A 21,316-nucleotide genomic window follows, 5' to 3' on the forward strand; every position below is an offset into this window, starting at 1 on the left:
CATGGAACAAGAGATATATTTACATTTAATGTAAAGATAATGTAGTGATAATCGTAATTATCGATTTTTGACTTTCATGAGCTGTAAGCTCAAATCATAAAATTTCAAACAGAAACTGTCTGTGTGTGTGTGTGTGTGTATATATATATATATATATATATATATATATATATACACACACACAGGTTCATCTCAATGAATTAGAATGTTGTGGAAAAGTTCATTCATTTCAGTAATTCAACTCAAATTGTGAAAACCGTGTATTAAATAAATTCAGACCACACAGACTGAAGTAGCTTAAGTCTTTGGTTCTTTTAATTGTGATGATTTTGGCTTACATTTAACAAAAAACCTCAACAAATTAGAATGTGGTGACATGCCAATCAGCTAATCAACTCAAAACACCTGCAAATGTTTCCTGAGCCTTCAAATAGTCTCTCAGTTTGGTTCACTAGGCTACACAATAATGGGGAAGACTGCTGATCTAACAGTTGTCCAGAAGACAATCATTGACACCCTTCACAAGGAGGGTAAGCCACAAACATTCAATGCCAAAGAAGCTGGCTGTTCACAGAGTGCTGTATCCAAGCATGTTAACAGAAAGTTGAGTGGAAGGAAAAAGTGTGGAAGAAAAAGATGCACAACCAAGAGAACCGCAGCCTTATGAGAATTGTCAAGCAAAATCGATTGATATCGATTCATTCAACTTCGCAAGGAATGGACTGAGGCTGGGGTCAAGGCATACAGACGTGTCAAGGAATTTGGCTACAGTTGTCATATTTCTCTTGTTATGCCACTCCTGAACCACAGACAACGTCAGAGTCATCTTGACTGTTGCCCAGTGGTCCAAAGTCCTCTTTTCAAATGAGAGCAAGTTTTGTATTTCATTTAGAAACCAAGGTCCTAGAGTCTGGAGGAAGGGTGGAGAAGCTCATAGCCCAAGTTTCTTGAAGTCCAGTGTTAAGTTTCCAGTCTGTGATGATCTGAGGTGCAATGTCATCTGCTGGTTTTGGTCCATTGTGTTATTTGAAAACCAAAGTCACTGCATCTGTTTAGAGCACTTCATGCTTCCTTCTGCTGACCAGCTTTTTGAAGATGCTGATTTCATTTTACAGCAGGATTTGGCACCTGCCCATGCTGCCAAAAGCACCAAAAGTTGGTTAAATGACCATGGTGTTGGTGTGCTTGACTGGCCAGCAAATTCACCAGACCTGAACCCCACAGAGAATCTATGGGGTATTGTAAAGAAAATGAGAAACAAGAGACCAAAAAATGCAGATGAGCTAAAGGCCACTGTCAAAGAAACTTGGGCACCCATACCACCTCAGCAGTGCCACAAACTGATCACCTCCACACCACCCCGAATTGAGACAAAGAGCAAAAGGAGCCTCCACCAAATATTGAGTACATGTACAATGAACATACTTACTTTTTTTGTTGAGATTGTGAATTAGTGGGTTTTTATTAAATGTGAGCCAAAATCTTCCAAATTAAAAGAACCAAAGACTTAAACTACTTCGGTCTGTGTGCACTGAATTTATTTAATGCACAAGTCTCACAATTTGGGTTGAATTCCTGAAATAAATTAACTTATCCACGGCATTCTAATTTAACAGAAATGCACCTGTATAATATATATATATATATATATATATATATATATATATATATATATATATATATATATATATATATATATATTGATGTTTCATACTTTCTTACAAAAGGAATCAATTTTATTTCTACGGAAATGTGTCGTCAGCTTGGTAGGTGGAGAGCTCTACTTATTCCTAAGAAATGTAATATTTGCGCACACAAACGCTCTAAAGGAAAAGGTTAGACACAATTGAAAGGAAGGGGAGGAGGAGCGCCGCTGCTTGCCGTGGTAAAAGCAGTACAGAGCTCTCAGCGTGCGCACTGACAGCATGGCAGGAGACAGCGACAGCAAGTTGGACAATCAAGCCGAAAATGAGTATGTTGTCAGGCAACCTTTCCTCATCGGGGTAGCCGGCGGCACTGCCAGCGGCAAGGTTGGCATTCTGCTTTCCCTTACATGAATTTTAGATATCGTTTGTTTTTATGTTTTGTCAGAGATGAGCGCACGCTGACCGCGTGGCTCATTGTCATAGAATCATCAATGTGCACATTTATCTCATTCCCCGAGATGGTTTGACATGTCCTATGTAAAAACGGATAGATAGACTTTTAGCATTTAAGGTGTGATCTAATTGACTCATTTATTTATTCATTTTAAAATCAAGTTTAATCATCTGGAACAAAACTAATAAATAGTCATAGTATTTTTTAAATGGTATACACTCTCACATACAGTGAGAATATATTAAGTACTTCGTTTGTATGTATCCCTTAAAAACAAGGATGTTGGTCATTTTCCTGATATAGACAGCTCCCACACACCGTCGCCATGCACTATGGCGATGGTGGACTTACCAACTTATTAATAAGCATGTCATCAATATAATTTTAATAAAAAATTTTCTAAATACGGTTTAATCCATTTGCGAAAAGTAACAAGATTGATATGGATCAGGCGATATTATGTCGAGGCAAACTAAGACTGTCTTTTGTTGTTAGAAAACCGCACGATACTTACGCCGGTTAAAACACCACAATCCACCTGACATTCCTTCAGATTCATTAAAATCCTATCAGCTGTCGAACACCCTGATTACTACTTTACTTGAGCTAAATATACAACGTGTTGTGAGAAAAGTCTAAATTTGCGTCTAGACGTGGATAAAACCTTTTCCGCCCCGGAGGATGTCGGTGTCTGCTAGGATAACAGTTATGATACAAACACAAAGAACTGTCCTTTGTTTCACGAGCTAACAGTGTGAGGATATCAGAGATCGAGATAAAAGTTTATATGTGTGTGTTTAGCGTTAAACCGGAATCCCTAGGGAATTTTGAGGATGAAGAGGAGTAATCGTGGAGCTTTTGTTGGTTAACGTTATTGGGGTCAGCGGCACAGCGAATGTGTCACATCTTACCTCATTTACGTGCGTTGGCGGCGTGCGTGCGCCGTGCGTGCATACGCAGTGATGCGTCAAGACGGATGAAGTGAAGCCTGATTTTTTTTTTTCTTTAGTTGTTATTGAAATATTTATAGATGTTTGTTTAGAGTAGGGAAATAAATAATATACTGTTAAAACCAAACTGAAAAGTAAAAATGGTACAATAAATTGGTTAAAATTACCACGCCATACTTGGTAACAACCTGGTTAATATTTATATTATTTAATAATGTTTTATATCACATTTTATATTTTAAAATAAAATATTTAATATTTGTTATTTTTATGACATCCATCTATTACTAAAAAAAGACAAAAACGAAAACAATGATTTTGATATAACTATGTCATATTTAGCATATATTTATAGTATTAGAGTCATACTTTTACAAGATTCTTTATATTTATATTATTTATTATGTTTATGTCATTATTGGCTTTAGTTGCTGCAAATGTCAATTATGATAAAGTTTAAGTCATCATGTAGAATACTATTGCATTTAAAGTTTTCAGTTTATGTTTTACTGACCACTCTGTTTAGTCATTATTTAAAATGTCTCTGTACATAATTTGTCTGTTCCTTTCTGATTCCGTTTGCTTATCTTGTTTGCTTTTGTTATGACTGCTATATCTCCCAGCTGTCAGGTGTGCAAGTTTCTCTGTCTGCCACGTTGCTTGGAAGAAATGTTATCTAATTTCTCAGTAAAACTTCTTTGACTAGACGTTCTCAAGCTTTATGTTATCATTCCTATGGGCCTGTAGACACTGTGTTTTGTCCAGTGCTATGTTATGCTCTCTCTCGGTGTGCTCTTTGAGGACACCAGTTTGTTTACATTCTGAAATTGCTCGACCAAAGCAGATAACTGACTGAAGCAAGTGTTTCCTTTTGTTTAATGCACCCAGAAATCCTTTTGCATTGATGACTTGTATCACAACCAAAACCATTAGCTGCACTTTAGATAGCATTTGCATTACATTTCTAAACAGCAGCTTAGCTTGTTGGGTACACAAACATACTTGGGAATTAATCAGGGGAATGTTTAGTCAGCAACAGCAGAAGCTGTTTTTTGGCTGTCCTGCAATGTTAGTTTAGGGGCCGGTGGCAGGCCAGGCTAGGAGAGATGCCCACCTCACTGCAGATCACACACTACTGGGGACAATGGTTTATCCTTCCTGCTGTTGGCTGTTATGTGTTAATAACTCTCTCAGCATCCTGCTGAGGATCCAAAGGTAAATGATTGTCTTTCTATGCCTAAAGGCCATTTAGCATGTGAGCTGGATTAAGGCCGGAGGTTGAAAGATCTTAGGCACAAACCGTACCAACAAATGTCAAAGAAGTGTTTGAGCTCTCTCTTTTGTTTTCGTTTGTTTTGGTGAAGCCTGTGTAAATTGAATCAAGTTGAAATGCACTCTTGTTCCTAGCATGGATAAATGGGTAATACTTTACAAAAAGGTCCTATTAGTCAAAAACATTAACTAACATTCAGCAATTAATTTTTACAGGTACTTATTGATTTCAGTTAATATTATTTAAAAAATGCAGCTGTTCATTGTTAGTTAATGTTAGCTCAGGTCCATTAAATAATATTAATAGATACAATTTTTGTAATGTATTAGTAAATAAAATGTACATTTATTACTGAATGCTTTAGAAGTATTGCTAATTTATGTTGACTAATAAAGTTATCTAATATATTAATAAAAGGGATATTATTGTAAAGTGTTACCAGTAAATCATGCAAAATACTGCTTTGCTGTTCATTGTTCAACATGGTGCAAGTCCATTTGACTTGCACATCAGTTGGTGACTTGGTGTTAACTAAAAGTGCACCATTATATTTAAATATGTGGTTTAGTGTCACAGTGGGACAGAAGAAAGTATTATTTCCGTAACTCTTACGTTTAAAATGCATTGTTTCGAAATATATTACAGGGATTGAGGCAACCCAGTGGTTTTCGCTTATCATACGGTTGGTGTATATGTGTGTAGTTTCTTATAAGAGTCTGGGACAGCTTGGACTGTTTGTGGATTATGCTTTAAATGGATTGCGCGACTGGCAGGCAACATTGCAGCTGGTGAAGGAAATCTTTGTAAGACATTTAAGCACATACACATAGGTTAGATACTCTGCAGGATTCAGTTGCATATCCCTCCACTGCGGCCTGTCTTGTGCTCGGCTCAATTGCCATGTGGTTGACTCTTAACATGATCTTAACTCATCGCATGTGTTTTTCAGTGTTGTTTTCTGGAGATATTCTTCCATAGTTGTAGCATTTACTAGTCTGTTTATATATCATACATCAAGTGATTGTGACAGTAAGGTTATTCAGTTTATTTGGACTTTGTATAGGAATCCTTTTTGTGCTTAAGTATTAATATTATCATCATGATTGGGTCAGCTATATGGTACACCATATACCTTGTGGATTTTAGTGCTGTTTCTCTCTCATCAGGGTGTGCCTCCATACTCCATATTGGTTTAGCTATTACAGAGTATTGAAGGTGGAAAATCTATCAGTTTTGTGAAGTCAGTCAGTGTAACAGACATTGTCGAGCTGCAGAGAGGAGCAGAAATCTCTTTGTGACAATGTTAGCAAACACCTGCTTATGTTCTTTGTAACTGTTCATGGTTTGTGTTTTTTATTTTTTTGTACAGGGTGCGTCACCTGTGAGTTTACGCCTTGTTCTTTGTTTTGTTTTTTTAATAGGCATATTTATTGTAACTATGAAACCAGGCATTTAGGGATTGAAGAGACACAGAAGACAGTATCTAAGTCCTTTGCACAATCACAGAGCCAGTTCTGTTATGTAAATTTCTGTGTTTATGCCTCGAGTGGGTGAGGTGTAATTTTGACTAAAAGGAGTCTTTCAGACATTTTGTGATATTTATGTCATTGTTTTATATCATTATTTTTTTATTTCATTTTTTTTTAAATAAAACACCATTCACAACACTCATAACAACTGTGTTTTTAGCATAAATTCTAATCTAATCTAAATTCTTGGTTCATTCTTTGTTTGTCATGATGAAATGAATGAAGTGTGGATCAGTAAGTGTTTTAGATTAATCCAACCGATTTGTTGCCAGGTGAATTTGTTACATTTTATGAATTACTTCACATAAACCTCTTGGAACAAACTTAAAAACAAAAAGCACAGAATGCATGTAATGTTTGGGGGAAGAAAAAGGCCTACTAAAATGTAACTTTCATCAAATAATGTTGTAAACAATGAGACTTTAATATAATTTGGTGGTGTTTGATAATAAAAAAAAAAAATCATTGCACTTAAAGCTGCAGTAGGTAACTTTTGTAAAAATATATTTTTTACATATTTGTTAAACCTGTCATTATGTCCTGACAGTAGAATATGAGACGGATAATCTGTGAAAAAATCAAGCTCCTCTGGCTCCTCCCAGTGGTCCTATTGCCATTTGCAGAAAGTCATCCGCTCACGTTAAGAAACAACCAATCAGAGCTGCGGTCCGTAACTTTGTTTGTGTTCAAAATGTAGAAAAATGTATATAATAAGCGAGTACACCATGAATCCATTTTCCAAACCGTGTTTTTAGCTTTTCCTGAATCACTAGGGTGCACCTATAATAAGTGTTTATATTCAGACTATTTTAGATTGCTTCGGGGGTACCGCGGCGGAGTAACCCAGTACCTTTGTGATTCTTCATAGACATAAACCGAGAGAAGTAGCTCCGGCAACAATGTTCTTCCGCAAGATGCAAGCAGTTCTGTTTATTAACCGCTTGAGCGTCAAAAGTTACCTACCGCAGCTTTTTAGTCATTCATTCAAGAATCTGAATCATATACATTTCTTATTTTATTTTTCATAAAAACAGCACAACCAAAGAGAGTTTTAGCATGTAATGAGTTGTGTATTACATATTCAATGAAATGTCAGCCTTTTGTGAAAATTGTCAGCAGGGAATCTGTCTCTCAAAATATTCTTCCAAAGACAGAGATAGCCTTATCGTGTCCAGTGCTGATGGTTTAAATTAATTTGGTTCATAATTTGGTCAGAAGACGTTGCGATTTAAATATTACTGTGAAATTCTGTTTTCGATATATGAAAATACAGGGCCATCACTGACACTGAATTTAGCTTTCTTTGGCTCATGGTCATAAAAAAATCATATTGTAAATTTTGAATGCCGCCCATCCATCATATTTTATTTTACTTTTTTTCAGATTCCCAACCTGTGTATGTGTATAGTGTCTACCCACAGAAATTCTACACTTTACCTTAAATCATCATCTATTTTGTTGTTATTTCCCAGTTTTACTTAAGATTGCTTACTGAAAATTGCTTTTAGTGCATATATATGGATCTACAATCCTGTCTTTTTTTTTCCAGTCATCAGTTTGTGGAAAGATCATGGAGCTTCTTGGCCAGAATAAGATCGACCATCATCAGAGGCAGGTGGCCATTCTCAGTCAGGATAGTTTCTACAGGGTTCTGACCGCTGAACAGAAGGCCAAGGCTCTAAAAGGACAATTTAACTTTGACCACCCAGGTAAAAATGCTCTGAAATGCTCATGTTTATATAATTTTTATATTTCGAAATATAAATATTTTTTATGTTATTGACCTGATTTATAGTTCTTTGTGTTATTTTGTATTGCCAAACAAATGCTGTCTATTGCATTGTGTTGTTATGAGCAGAATACAGCTCTGACTGACAGTTGATGCCATCTGTATACTATGGCAGCTGTTTGTGAGTGTGTGTGTGTGTTTGTGTCGCAGTGTTTGCCTGACTCAGCCACCCACCCACCCACACACACACACACAAACACAGACACACACACTCATTCTGCAGCAGCACAAGTGACTTATCAACTTTTTGCTTGTTCTTGATTTCCTACATCCTGTAGATCAAGAAACCTTAGAACAAATTCTGTGCTGTGTGTCTGATCCTTTTTTACTCTGTCCCACAGATGCGTTTGATAATGAGTTGATAGTCAAAACCCTTTGTGAAATCATGGAGGGAAGAACTGTCCAGATTCCCGTCTACGACTTTGTTACCCACTCAAGGTCCGTTCAGACCAAATCTAAATAACCTAAAGGAATAGTTCAGCAAAGAATTAACATTCTGCCATAATTTACTCACCATTATGTCATTCCAAAAGCATTGTGTAAGCAGCATGTATGTATTTTGAGCCCACATTCAGGAAATTAGCAGAAACACAGGGCAGAATGTAACTTCTGTTGATTTGCTTACATGCTACTTGAGCGTAAGGTTTCAGACAGGCCTTATCTTGATTTATGTAAAAAAATCTGTTTGCTCAGATATTTCATGCATAGTGATACACTTTTGTTTTCCTTACTGTTCACAGGAAAGAAGAGACGGTCACTGTATATCCAGCAGATGTCGTTTTATTTGAAGGCATTCTTATGTTTTATTCGCAAGAAATCCGAGATCTGTTTCAAATGAAGCTGTTTGTGGATACGGATGCAGACACACGTCTGTCACGCAGAGGTTTGTGGGGACTTTATCAATGGATTCCAAAGAATATTCATAATTCATAAGTGGTAGTGATAGGACGGTGTATTTCAGTGCAATTTGATTCATGTCAACTCATCCCCTCTGCTCATAGTTCTGAGAGACATCAGTGAGAGAGGTCGTGACCTAGAGCAGGTGCTAAGCCAGTACATCACTTTTGTTAAGCCTGCCTTTGAGGAGTTCTGTCTGCCTGTGAGTTGTACACTTTTCTACCATATGATTTTTTTAAATCAATTTATTTTATATAAAATACACACTTTCCTGTGTTGTAAAGCTGAATTTTCAACAGTCATTACTCCAGTCTTCATTTGGTCCTTTATAAAAATCATTCTAAATTGCGGATTCCATATTAAATATAAATGAACAGCATTTATGTGAAATAGAAATATCTTTTTTATACTTTTGATTTGATGTATCCTTGCTATTAGTTTTTTTTTTAGAAAATCGTACTGACCTCAGTCTTCTGAATGTGTGCAAATTCTTACACTTACATTACTATTAACAACACTGACACAGTTTCACTTAGTAAAAACATGTTGTTTAGTAAAACTAAGTACTGAAAAGTTGTAAAAAAATAACTGGATGTGCTTTTTCCATGTCATATCTCTGTTGTGCTGTTTGGCAAATATATTATAAATGGCCCTTTTATTTTTAATGTAAATGTAAATATGTAATTTTTTTGAAAAAAAAAAAAAAAAATAATAAAAAAAACTTATTGACCATAATTAAACCATGTTATTAAAATGCAGAGCCAATATTATTATTTCAGTTGACAAGAGAACATGTTTCTGGCATTTTGTCAAGAAACAGCAGGTGGTGAAATATTTGTCCATTGGAAATGTTGTTGTTGATCATATTTTTTATTTATTTTTATTTTTTCTCAGTGCTTATAGTTATTATTTTTTTTTTAAATCCGTTTTACTTTCAGACCAAAAAGTATGCCGATGTGATCATTCCAAGGGGAGCTGATAATCTGGGTGAGATTTAAATGTTTATCCAAATGTGAAGAGAGAAGACAAAAATATTTTGATATGGAAATGTTTTGGAACAGTATATGATATACATAAATTGTTTTGAAGGTGCCAAGCAAGGCCACACATCTAGTCTTAGTATCTTGAGCATTCAAGCATGTTTAGTCTTTTCCCTGCTTCTAGTACTACTGATTCTTTAACTACAAAACCAGACCAGAGTGAAACTAGTGCTAAACCTGCCCTGAAAAATGTTTTCACTAAACAAAGACTTAGAAGACAACTTTACATGATTTTTGTTCTTGCATGTTTATTTCTCTCTCTTTCTCTCTCTAGTTGCAATAAATTTGATAGTGCAACACATTCAGGATATTCTAAATGGTGGTTTGAACAAACGCTTGAACGGATACCTCAATGGCCACAACACGCCTCGTAAACGGCATCCCTCGGAGTCCAGCAGCAGGCCGCATTGACCAGCTCTCCATCAGGACATCTGGGAACGCAGGAGAGAATGAATGTGTGAAGGATGGGTGCAAGAGAAAAGAAGGACTGCTTGTGCATTCTGTTAATTAGCCAACACTGTATAAGACAAAAAGCATCATGAAAAATTTCAAGAATTTCAAAGATTGCCTTTTATTTCGTTCTGTTTCTTCTTTTTTGTTTTTGGACTGGCTCCACTTGATGTTTTAGGAGTAAGAAAGATAAATGGAACTTCTAGTTCTGGGATTGTTAAAGGTCAAAATGGATATCTACTTTATTTATTTTACTATTTTTATTTTATTCTTTGTACTTCTTCTTTAAGAGTATGTTTAGTGACTAAAAACGGGGATGCAGATAATTAAATGTTACATAACTCCATGGTAATGAGGATTGAACATATTTTTTTAAATTATTATTATTACCTCTGGTCTTTTCTTCCTAGCAGAAAGGACTACATTTGCAAATATATGTATTTAAAGAACCTCTTCACTGGATAGAGTCCAAAAACATTTGTTTTAAAATTTATTCTTTTTCTTTTTGGTTGACAGGGATGGAATAAGTTTTTAGTATTCTGGCATTATTTATATGATTTCCCTCTATGATCAGTGTTTCTTGCAGAAGGATAAACTTTTATTCCTCCTTTTCACTTGAACAATTCAGGCAGTGTTGCTTCGTCACAACAGGCCTCTCAGGGTGTAGTTACTACAAATGAGAAAAATAACTCACTTTTGTCCTAAAAGGAATGAGACTTCTATACAGAAGACAGCAGAGACTAATCTGGCTAATTGAGCAGAACTAAATTTGTTGTCATATTTGGTTCTGAATTACAAATCTTGTGCTTCTAGAATATTTATGGAGATGCCACGTGGTCCTCATTAAACATGGTCATGTGCTTTAAAAACAAAAGCCCTGTGATTGATTGTGTTAATATACTATGCACTGTACCCTTGACTCTAATAATGCAAATTGACACTCAGTTTAACTAGACTTGTCCAAGCCAGTTAGACAAATGGAGATCCTTACTTGAAATGACCCATTATTTTACTTGAGTTATGACTCAAAATGTACACCATGATGCCACTTTGGTAAGTCTTTGACAAAACTCACCAAAGAGTTCATTTAGTTTTCTTGAACAGATGTTTTTGTAACCCGAGCCATGTAATTTCCATGCGCAATACATATTTCCCCTTGTATCTCAGTTTTCCTGCATCTTAGAGCCAGAGAGAAGCCATTTAAGGCACTCTGAAATCATTTAGGGATGCGAAACTGAACAATCCAACCTTTAAGTTTGACCCTGACTGTAAAATGACCCCATATAACTTCCCTTTAATATTGAAATCTTTAACTTAAAATTGGTAAATCATTGATATACAAATTGCATTTAGAAACTCAACATTGTTTGTAATAATGCTATATTTTATTTTCTGGTTGGCTTCAGTCACATTGATGCTATGATACGGGGTGACCCATTTACTATCCTATGTAAAAATGATAAATTATGTAATTATTTGATTGAATACAATTGTTTTGATGATAATGCCATCTAGATTGTATCAGTTGTCATTATTTATACATATAACATTTTGTGACTTTAATATTTATTTGGCACATTCTTACCCCTGGGCTGTTTATTTGGACAAAATTGCATAAAATATTATAAATATTTTGTTGACGTCTGGTCCTTGGTTTCGTTTGGGTATTAGATGTGTGATTCAATTGGTATGTTCATAGACTCATTTTAAAATCCTTGAACCAGTAAAAAACTATTGCAACAAATTTTGTGCCATCATAAAGTGTATGTAAACTTACAGACTGTTCCTTTTATTTTCATGTTGAATTTCCTTCAATGGTACATAAATATTGTAAATATTGCTTTTCTAAACAACACTTGGTTACTCAAGCATCCAGGCTTTCGAACATACATGTCAGATATGTTCATACCTCTAATTTAAGGATTTTGATATATTAGCACAGATTTAAACACCAGCTTTAAAAAAGCAGTACACATTACAGTTTGTTTCCCACAATCACACAGTCCACCCCTGAATAAAACCATGATTTAATAACTTAACATCTCTGTCTTACCAACTTGCACACCCAGTGTGTAATCCTACTTGACTGAAAATGATGCAAATACATACATTGTTTTTATTGAAATTTGTGGTTTTCCATTAAGCTGTTGGCGTTGTTTAATGTGCAATCAATAAGTTTGACTCCCACACTAATGTCTAAATATGTTACAACCTATATGCTTTTATGTTGATATTAGAAATCCTAGTCTGAAACGGGTTGTCTTGTTGCAAAGAGGGGTGACTTTGAGGGATTTTCAAAAGTATTTTGTTCTGCATGATGTATATGTTCAATTATTGATGCCTTTGAGTTTTGCAAAAGGGGTGCAACATGCAAAGAAAGCCAAAACTATATTACAATCAGAAAAGGTTGCTTGCATGTTGTTGGACCAAACAAACTACAGTTGCAAGGCTTTAAAACAGTATTTATGTGACGCTACAATGAATATTAATAACTCTTTATCTTGAACTGTTACTCTTGAAGCTGGGGATTGGCTTTTTTGTTTTTAGGTTTCTTTGCTTTAATAAATCCACTATAACTGTATCATCATGTACATGTGTAAAGACTTGCAGAAAGTTGTATAAAAAAAGTGATTGACAGCAAAGCTTAGTTAAATAAAAGTTTTTTTACTCCTCATAATCATTGCCTCCTTGTTACCTGCGTGCTGTTATCGCATTTGCTTGCATCAGAGAGAGAAAAAAAGACTTTCAAGAGTTAATCCCTCTCTTTTAAAAACTTTATTGCAAACTGGACAGAATTCTACAATGGTTTAGATTAGCACAAAGATAACATGAAAGTATACAAAAACACAAAACAGGTTCAGGGAGGTATATATATATATATATATATATATATATATATATATATATATATATATATATATATATATATATATATATATACATACATACATACATACATACATACATACATACATACATATATATATTTTTTTTTTATTATTGCAAAAAGGGTACAAATCACATGTAATTAGCCATAATATACATAACATACAAAAAACACAGAGGTAAACAGAAAATAAAATAAAATAGCCAGGGGAAGCTTACTAGTCATTACAAAGTGAAGGAGGACCATATGTTGATAGTTTTAACAGCCTTTTTGTTGTTTTAGACAGAAATCAGAAATATAATGTTCAACTTCATGGGTAAAAAGTACAAATCACGTTTTTTAGAGCTGAATTTACATTTATGAATGTGAAATTGTGCCAAAGGTATTAATACATTTATAATGAAGTACGTTTTTTCTTTACTTTGACTTTTATAAAAACAAAAAATAACATCCTTCCACAATAAGGCAAAGTCTTTATAAATATGGTCAATGATGAATCTGCTGAGGTTTTGCTAAAATGTTCTGGTGTGTGGGCAACACCAAAATAGGTGCAAAACAGTTCAGGGTGGTCTTCACAAAAAGAACAGTTTGTATTGATGTCCCTTTTATATTTAAACATGTAATGATTAGCAGGGTTATATCTGTGAATTATTCTGAAAAGCTCAGGGAGGTTATAATGTGCTTTTGGTCATCTGCAGCATCATTTTTGTGCGACCGGTGTCTGACGTCACGCCGCGACCTGCAGTACCAGTGTTGCCAAGTCCGCGGTTTCCCCGCGGAATTGAGGCTACTTTATAACACTGTTGCCAGGGGTTGTTTGTCCTCGGGTTAAAAAAACCCCTACCTCAATAACGTGATATTTAGACCCTGGAAATGTTAACAAGGGAACCCCACAAAAACACGTGTATTTCATCCCCGAAAGCTAGTTTTAACGGGAGAACCCCCCTCGAACGCGAATGGGATAGTTTCGAGTACCGTCTGGGATGGTTTTTTGTGTGAACCTGGCAACCCTGTGAAATGCGCATGCGATTCCATATTGGTCGTTTCTCAAGCGGTTCATTGAAGGAAGAGTGTTCGTGCGTTGTTTGAAATATAGGACCTTAAATATCGTTCACAGATATGTCCTCGAGTGACTTTTATTTGAGGTACTATGTGGGCCATAAAGGTAAATTCGGACACGAATTTCTGGAATTTGAATTCAGACCAGACGGTAAGTCAGGCGCCAATTTAGCTTGCTAATATGCTAGCAGCCTTTCTGTTGATATCTGTGCTTGCCTTTTTTACTAGGCCGAAACGTTTTTCTAAAGCTATTTGAACTTATATTACTGGTTTATTTCTTTCGTACTTGTGAAGTAGAAAAACTAATTAAAATGCTGGTAACATTTGATTTACTTAAAATTGTCACTTTAATATCTTAATTGTTTTCATTTAATAAATAATATTTATGGTAAGAAATTGTTGTGTTTCTGATGTAATATTTCAGTGACTGTTAAAACTTTTCATAAGAAGCTTTTATATAATTTATGGATAGTTTATTTTTTCTTCCAGGCAAACTGAGGTATGCAAACAACAGTAACTACAAGAACGACGTCATGATCCGAAAAGAGGTAAAGTCAGCTGCATGATGACGTCACATACATTCAATATTAGGTCATTTTTGTTGAGATGTATGTAGGCTTTGTATCTTATGAGAGACCCCCCCCTCCCCCCAGGCGTATGTTCATAAAAGTGTGATGGAAGAGTTGAAGAGAATCATTGATGACAGTGAGATCACAAAAGAAGACGATGCCTTGTGGCCACCTCCAGACAGAGTCGGGCGACAAGTTTGTAGAAATATTTATATTGCTTTCATTTTTAATTTTATTATTATTATTTTTATCCTTTAATACTCCTAATTGCATCCTTGTTGCTTTTCTTTGTGCTGTATAGGAACTGGAGATTGTCATCGGTGATGAACACATTTCATTCACAACTTCCAAAATTGGATCTTTAATTGATGTCAACCAGTCCAAGTAAGCATATTTCATAGATGGATCTCCTCTTGTTCTCTCTGCTTTACTACATTTCACTATCTCATTCTTGAAACTTGGCATTGCAGAACCACAAGTATTATTGACTCTTGTATGATAAATTGCTTGTAATGGATCTTATTTATAAATTATTTAAGAGAAAAGCATCTGCTCAATGATTTACTGCAATGTAGTTTTTTTCTTCGTAATTTATTCAGTATTATCATGCAGTTAATTGCTTTCCTTTTTCTTCTCTGAAGCAGTGCCGCACTGTATGTTTTCTATATATTATTAGAGTAATAACATTTGTGATTTTGATCATCAGGGACCCAGAAGGACTCAGAGTTTTCTACTACCTGGTCCAGGATCTCAAATGCCTTGTATTCAGTCTCATCGGCCTCCACTTCAAAATCAAGCCCATCTAGCTACCCAGTTGCTTTTATTCTAGATTGGGGTCATATTTTAGTTATTGTTTGAGCTATTTTCAACATTTGTAATTGTATATTGCTTGGTGGTATTTTTTTTTTTTTAATAAATTTGTTCAACTGTTGAAAAACTTCACTCTACATTTCAAAACCTCTTAAACTGCAAAATATCTTTTCAACACCTTAAAGGGTTAGTTCACCGAAATATTACAATTATGTCATTAATAACTCACCCTCATGTCGTTCCAAACCCGTAAGACCTTCATTCATCTTCGGAACACAGTTTAAGATATTTTAGATTTAGTCCGTGAGCTTTCTGTCCCGCCATTGAAAGTGTTTGCACAGTATACTGTGAACATCTTCAAAGTAGTGCATGTGACATCAGAGGGTCAGTTAGAATTTTTTGAAGCATCGAAAATACATTTTGGTCCAAAAATAGCAAAAACTATGACTTTACTCACATTGTCTTCTCTTCCGGGTCTATTCTGAGCAAGTTCACTGAGTCAGTCTTTCGTTCATTATCTGTCTCTGCTCGGTGTGCATCTTCAGTTCTCTCTTCACAGCAGTTCAGTCAGTGTACTGTTTGAGTAAATGAATTACTCCAGGATATTGGTTTGTTTGAACTCAGAGGGAGTGTCAGCCACATTAAAAAAGTAAAAAAACAGCTTAAGTCATTTGTGGATTAATGCATATTGGAGACGCGTACCATTTCAAACGATTCAGTTCGATTTGGTGAACTGGTTCAAAAAGATCCGGTTACATCGAGTGATTCATTTGCGAACCAGATATCACTAAACTGCAGTGAACGCGCTCAGAACAGACCCGGAAGAAAAGACAATGCTGAATAAAGTCATAGCTTTTGCTATTTTTGGACCATGTATTTTCGATGCTTCAAAAAATTCTAACTGACCCTCTGATGTCACATGGACTACTTTGAAGATGTTCACAGTATACCGTGCACACAGCTTCAATGGAGGGACAGAAAGCTCTCGGACTAAATCTAAAATATCTTAAACTGTGTTCCGAAGATAAACGGAGGTCTTACGGGTTTGAAACTACATGAGGGTGAGTTATTAATGACATAATTTTGATATTTGGATGAACTAACCCTTTAATGTTGATATCAACATTTGCACTCTAAATAGGTGGTGCAATATGTACACTACTAGTTTAAAGTTTGGGGTTGAATGTCTCTTATGTTCAGCAAGGATGACTTGTTTCAAAAATACAGTATTCAGTAGAATTAATATTATCTTGAAACATAATTTCTGTAATGGCACTGCTAAATTTGTAGTCTTCAGTGTCGCATGATGCATTTCTTATAGTTGGAAACAATTGTGTTGCTTAATATTTTTATAGAAAATTATACATTTTATCAGAATTTTTTGATGAATCTAAACATAATCAAGAACATAATTTACTTTTTTTTTTGGTAGCAATATACAAATTTTTCCTGTTATCTTTGAATGAAAGACTCCCCAGACTTTTGAAAAGTAGTGTAGGGTTAGTAAATTAAAAATATTTTAAGCAGATATTCAATATTTTATCTTTTTTTTATTAAGCTTGTTACAATATTTACAATCAGAGTATTCAGAGTTATCCATGTGTTTACATCTTATAAGGCAAAGGACAGGTCTTTCAATTATTGTACATAATTTTTTTTGTGTATGGAAGTACATTGTATACATGTTGCATTGAGACAAAGATAATTGACCGTTGAAAAGTATAGATGGATTAAAGCTGCCCTTTGAACTTGGGGGAAATACACTGCAAACATTTCAACCACAACACATTTCAGGACATCAGCATTCACAGTTTTACCTATAGCCCCATTACAATTACAAATTTTTGCTTCTGGATCAGATCACTTCAGCATAAGCTCAATACCAAGCAGCCACATTTGTGTATCCACACAGTGCAACGCTTAGTTCTACTTTCAACCTTTAAATATAAACACGTTACACTGGTACACTTGAGTCCTTATCTGATAAAAGTAAAACATAAAATGGTTCTAAATTCAGACTACTCCCTTACAAAGTGCTTCAATGAACTTCAACACATTAAGAGCACTTTCAATTAATGGGTTTTCCATCAAGTACTGTAAAAATGTCTTCCAAGGACTTGTGAACACACTTAAGGAACTCATGAACATTTCTGGAAGGGTAGCTGGACACATTGCAACCTATCCATTCATCATGGACACCATAGCCCACTCCGAAACCATCAGGCACCACAGGAGCAAACCCTCCCAGACTGACTGCTGGGCTGGTAAGGGTACTAGTGGAGAGAATGTTGTGGTTTATGGCAGTATATGCTGGATCCTTGTAGAGACCGTGCAGGGCCATTCCTTTTGAATTAGCCAAGTAGCGCATGGCAAAGAGATGGCGATCAAAGCCTTGACCTAGAAGAAAATGCACAAAAAATATAACAATGATGAAATACACAAGTTGAGAGTGAACTAATGATCTAATTTGATGCCCACCCTCCCCCAAAAATGTAAAAGGATGGAAATTCTGTCATCAACCTCAAGTCATTCTGAAACTGTTTGAACAGACATTAAAAATATATATATTTTTGTCCATACAATAACAATCGGTGTGGTCTAATGCTGTTTTGGACCCCCCCCCCCCCCCAGGATGAAAAGACACCTCATGAATATGCACTAACCCATTGCTGCCTCTTTAGTGAGCTGTCCATGGTATTTGGAGCATTCATTCAACAGCCCTTGTAACTGCTCCACACTGTGCTGTCCAGGCTGCTCAACGAATGCCTTGGCACAGCGCTTTGTGTGGATCGTAGCAGGACGGATGGTTTCTGTGCGCCCATGTTTAAAGGCTGCAGTGCTACACGACTCGTATGTGGCGACCGTCTGGCGATATTGGCGAAGGAAGCCCATCTGGAAAGCCAGCTGAGAGATGGCATCTGGACTGAGCTTCTTCTTCTTAAGTTGCTCCTTTCCACCTTTCTTGAACTCCATGGCGTCGATGGTGAGCTTTGACACGGCGGCCTGGAAGTTCTCTTTAGCTTTTGCGATTCCAGCTTTTAACTCCTCAGTGAGTTTGAACTCTAATCGGCGCACCGCAGAGGAAGAGTCCACCGCTGCAGGCTGGGATCCAGGCCCCACCAAAGGCTTCTCTGTGGTGTCCTTGAAGACCTCATTTTGGAAGCGAAGAACAGCCACACCGTCACCCCAAGAGTGCTCAAAATTGATGGCCGCCTGTCCGTCTTTAGCCAAGATGATACTGAAGGACTTGTCATACCAGCGGTTGCAGCCGTCTCCATGTAGCATGTTGTGGGAAATGTGAATATGGTCTCTCATCACCTCCTCATCCAAGCAGAGGCAGAACAAAGCACTGTCTACTAAATGCAGAGCTTCTCCATTTCCAGCTTCCATTAGTTTATGTCTTAACCCTGCCCAGGTGTCTCTATTCTCACTGGTTAGAATGCCCAAGGGGAACGAAGGAGCTTTTGTTGAGTCTGATAGGATGTATTTCAAATGAGCTTGCACCTCAGCAGGCTTTATGAGGCTGCCGTCCCGATCTAGAGCATCAAACACATACAGGTTGCCTCGCCTTACTACGAGCAGGTGGCGGCCTTTATCATCTGTGAGAAGCTCGTCGCGCTTGTACTTGGGTATACGTGTAGAGTTGAAGAGGCGGAAGTATTGGGACATATCCAGAGGATAGGCATTCACCATGTAGGCTCCAAACCATGAGATAGAGGGGGGCACCCATCGGATCAACTTCTTGAAACTATCGGTGTCACTCTTGGCAGGGTTAAGATGAAACACCTCTGGCTCAAGTAGACCAGCACGAAGGGTCTTCATGAACCGGACGGCTGAGCACACCATGTTGGTGGCTCGCACAAGCTGGTCGTTGTACTCAGGTTTGGGGTCAGGGTTAAAGGACATGAAGGGGTTAAAGTTGAGCACAACAGACTCCCGAGCAGACAAGTACATGTCAAACCATGGAGCTGCAAGGCAAATGGGAGAAATTCATGAATGATGTTACAGTTAAAACTAATAATATTCAATTGTTCTTTTTATTACTACATCTCCTACCTGATATATAGCTGGTGTGCTTGTTGTTTTTGTCTAAGGCCACAAGTTCTTCATGTAACTGCTTGCCTACACCACTCTGGAAATCATGTGCTACTTTCTCTGTATTACTGATGAATTTCAAGGGAGCAGAAGTAGACAGAATGTTTTTTTTTACATTAAAGGGCAGTTAGAAAATGAAATAAATAAATTGATATAGATACTTTTGGCTTACCTGTACTGTTCATCATTCAGCAGGGGTCTTTGAGCTGCCAGATACCTACGAATTGTATCTTCCAGTTTTGGAACAGGTAATCTATGGAGAACATATAAAATGTATATATTTTGGGAAACATCCATACATTTTTAGACATTTTATTGTGAGACATTTTACTTGGTAAAATTATTTAATGCTTTTATTTAAATAATCATTTGTTACAATGTTGTTAAACAGTGTATGTTCACTACCATTCAAAAGTGTGGGGACCATTTATTTTTAAAGAAATGTATTTTATTTAGCAAAGATGCAATAAATTGCTCTAAAGTAACCATAAGGACATTTATAAGGACACAAAACATTTCTATTTCAAATAAATGCTGTTCTTTTGAACATTATATTTATTAAATAACCCTGAACATGTATCACATTTTCATAAAAATGTTAAGCAGCACATGTGACACTGAAGACTGGAATAATGACTGCTGAAAATTCAGCTCTATGCTTTCATTAGAATAAATTGCATATATATATATATATGTATGTAATTTTATATAGACAATTTACCCCGGAACAATACTGAGGGAACTAAATGTAAGGTAAGAGGGTCAATTTATGTGTAACACCGTGTCCCCATCCCCCTTGCAACCTAAGCGTAGACTTTGCACTTTCACCTACATTCTCTAATATGACCTGAAACTTGCGTAAAGAAAATTTATATTGTATTTCCAGATAAAATCTGATTCAACATCAAAGATGCAGTACCAAAGCACAGCAAAATGAATTATATGGCGTAAATTATATACCCCGTGTGTGTGATTCTACGTCAATTTCCTACCTTGGTAAACTCTTCTGGTAGTGCATGGTCGGGACGACACTTTTGTGTAAATACTCAATCCCAGCTCCTTCCTTACTGCTGTATTTACGCCGAGTGCTCGTTAGAACCGAGAGGGCAGGGTTATTCCTTAACCATTTGAATTTGCTCAGTGTTGAATTATATTGCGTAGAGATCAAACCTGCCATCATACAGCTTGACATTTAAGGAGTTATGAGCGTATTTTCCCTAAATCTCTCTTCGATCAAAACTTCTGTTTAACAGTGCTGCAAGCAACTCGAGCAGTGTGTCTGACAGATCCTGTCGCTGTCGGTACGGCCAACAATAATTAGCTATCCGTGTTCTCTTGCCTTTCTATTTAGAAAAAAAACGTAAGATAATTTACATTAGCTGCTTGACAATCAGACAAAATTCACAACAAAATCTTCTGATTTTAATGTTTGATTCATTACTTCCGCCTCTCACCAACAATCACCTTTTTCAAAATAAAAGTCAAATCTATATAAAAATGCCATTTGTGTGTGTGTGTGTGTGTGTGTGTGTGTGTGTGTGTGTGTATATATATATATATATATATATATATATATATATATATATATATATATATATATATATATATATATATATAGGCTAAGTTGTGTATCTAATGTTTCAAATGCATTTTTCATTATGTTTGAATTACATTAGAACTCTCACAGAGCAACACAAACCGATATTTTAAAAATATTAAATAAATGTTCTTACTCCGTAAATTTCGAATATTTATTACATTGCCACATATTTTAAACACATTTGAACGCACCGTGGCTATCAAAGCGTGAGACCACAAGCTCCGCCTTTTTTTCTGATCCTTTCATATGATTGATTCAGCCGATTCAG

The 21,316-nt window shown here is 36.0% G+C and overlaps 3 protein-coding genes across 3 annotated transcripts; 2 read left to right on the forward strand and 1 right to left on the reverse strand.

Annotated features, from left to right (window-relative positions):
- Positions 1 to 1,827: 1,827 nt before the first annotated feature.
- On the forward strand, positions 1,828 to 12,705 carry LOC127963454 (uridine-cytidine kinase 2-A). Its single transcript, XM_052563377.1, has 7 exons — positions 1,828 to 2,030; positions 7,402 to 7,561; positions 7,983 to 8,079; positions 8,382 to 8,524; positions 8,643 to 8,740; positions 9,477 to 9,525; positions 9,853 to 12,705. Exons 1-7 carry the CDS (start codon positions 1,926 to 1,928, stop codon positions 9,987 to 9,989), a joined length of 789 nt encoding a protein of 262 aa, XP_052419337.1. The 5' UTR covers positions 1,828 to 1,925; the 3' UTR covers positions 9,990 to 12,705.
- Positions 12,706 to 13,623: 918 nt separating this feature from the next.
- Positions 13,624 to 15,480, forward strand: LOC127962992 (protein mago nashi homolog). The gene is made up of 5 exons (XM_052562631.1): positions 13,624 to 14,125; positions 14,464 to 14,522; positions 14,628 to 14,738; positions 14,845 to 14,927; positions 15,250 to 15,480. The coding sequence occupies exons 1-5, from the start codon at positions 14,035 to 14,037 to the stop codon at positions 15,347 to 15,349; spliced, it is 444 nt and encodes a 147-aa protein (XP_052418591.1). The 5' UTR covers positions 13,624 to 14,034; the 3' UTR covers positions 15,350 to 15,480.
- Positions 15,481 to 16,883: 1,403 nt separating this feature from the next.
- Positions 16,884 to 20,917, reverse strand: LOC127963924 (carnitine O-palmitoyltransferase 2, mitochondrial). Its single transcript, XM_052564022.1, has 5 exons — positions 20,441 to 20,917; positions 19,621 to 19,701; positions 19,410 to 19,516; positions 18,017 to 19,321; positions 16,884 to 17,750 (listed from the first exon to the last, which is right to left on the reverse strand). The coding sequence occupies exons 1-5, from the start codon at positions 20,638 to 20,640 to the stop codon at positions 17,422 to 17,424; spliced, it is 2,022 nt and encodes a 673-aa protein (XP_052419982.1). The 5' UTR covers positions 20,641 to 20,917; the 3' UTR covers positions 16,884 to 17,421.
- Positions 20,918 to 21,316: the final 399 nt, after the last annotated feature.

This window comes from Carassius gibelio, chromosome B8, assembly GCF_023724105.1.
Source record: "Carassius gibelio isolate Cgi1373 ecotype wild population from Czech Republic chromosome B8, carGib1.2-hapl.c, whole genome shotgun sequence".
Classification (NCBI taxonomy): Eukaryota; Metazoa; Chordata; class Actinopteri; order Cypriniformes; family Cyprinidae; genus Carassius; species Carassius gibelio.

Coding starts and splice junctions, on each gene's coding strand:
- LOC127963454 (XM_052563377.1), top strand. CDS start 1,926: ATGGCAGGAGACAGCGACAGCAAGTTGGACAATCAAGCCGAAAATGAG. Junction 7,562..7,982: donor ATTTAACTTTGACCACCCAG/GTAAAAATGCTC, acceptor TCTGTCCCACAG/ATGCGTTTGATAATGAGTTG. Junction 8,741..9,476: donor TTGAGGAGTTCTGTCTGCCT/GTGAGTTGTACA, acceptor TTTTACTTTCAG/ACCAAAAAGTATGCCGATGT.
- LOC127963924 (XM_052564022.1), bottom strand. CDS start 20,640: ATGTCAAGCTGTATGATGGCAGGTTTGATCTCTACGCAATATAATTCA. Junction 19,517..19,620: donor CTGAATGATGAACAGTACAG/GTAAGCCAAAAG, acceptor GAAATTCATCAG/TAATACAGAGAAAGTAGCAC. Junction 19,322..19,409: donor GCACACCAGCTATATATCAG/GTAGGAGATGTA, acceptor TTTGCCTTGCAG/CTCCATGGTTTGACATGTAC.
- LOC127962992 (XM_052562631.1), top strand. CDS start 14,035: ATGTCCTCGAGTGACTTTTATTTGAGGTACTATGTGGGCCATAAAGGT. Junction 14,126..14,463: donor ATTTGAATTCAGACCAGACG/GTAAGTCAGGCG, acceptor TTTTTCTTCCAG/GCAAACTGAGGTATGCAAAC. Junction 14,739..14,844: donor CAGACAGAGTCGGGCGACAA/GTTTGTAGAAAT, acceptor TGTGCTGTATAG/GAACTGGAGATTGTCATCGG.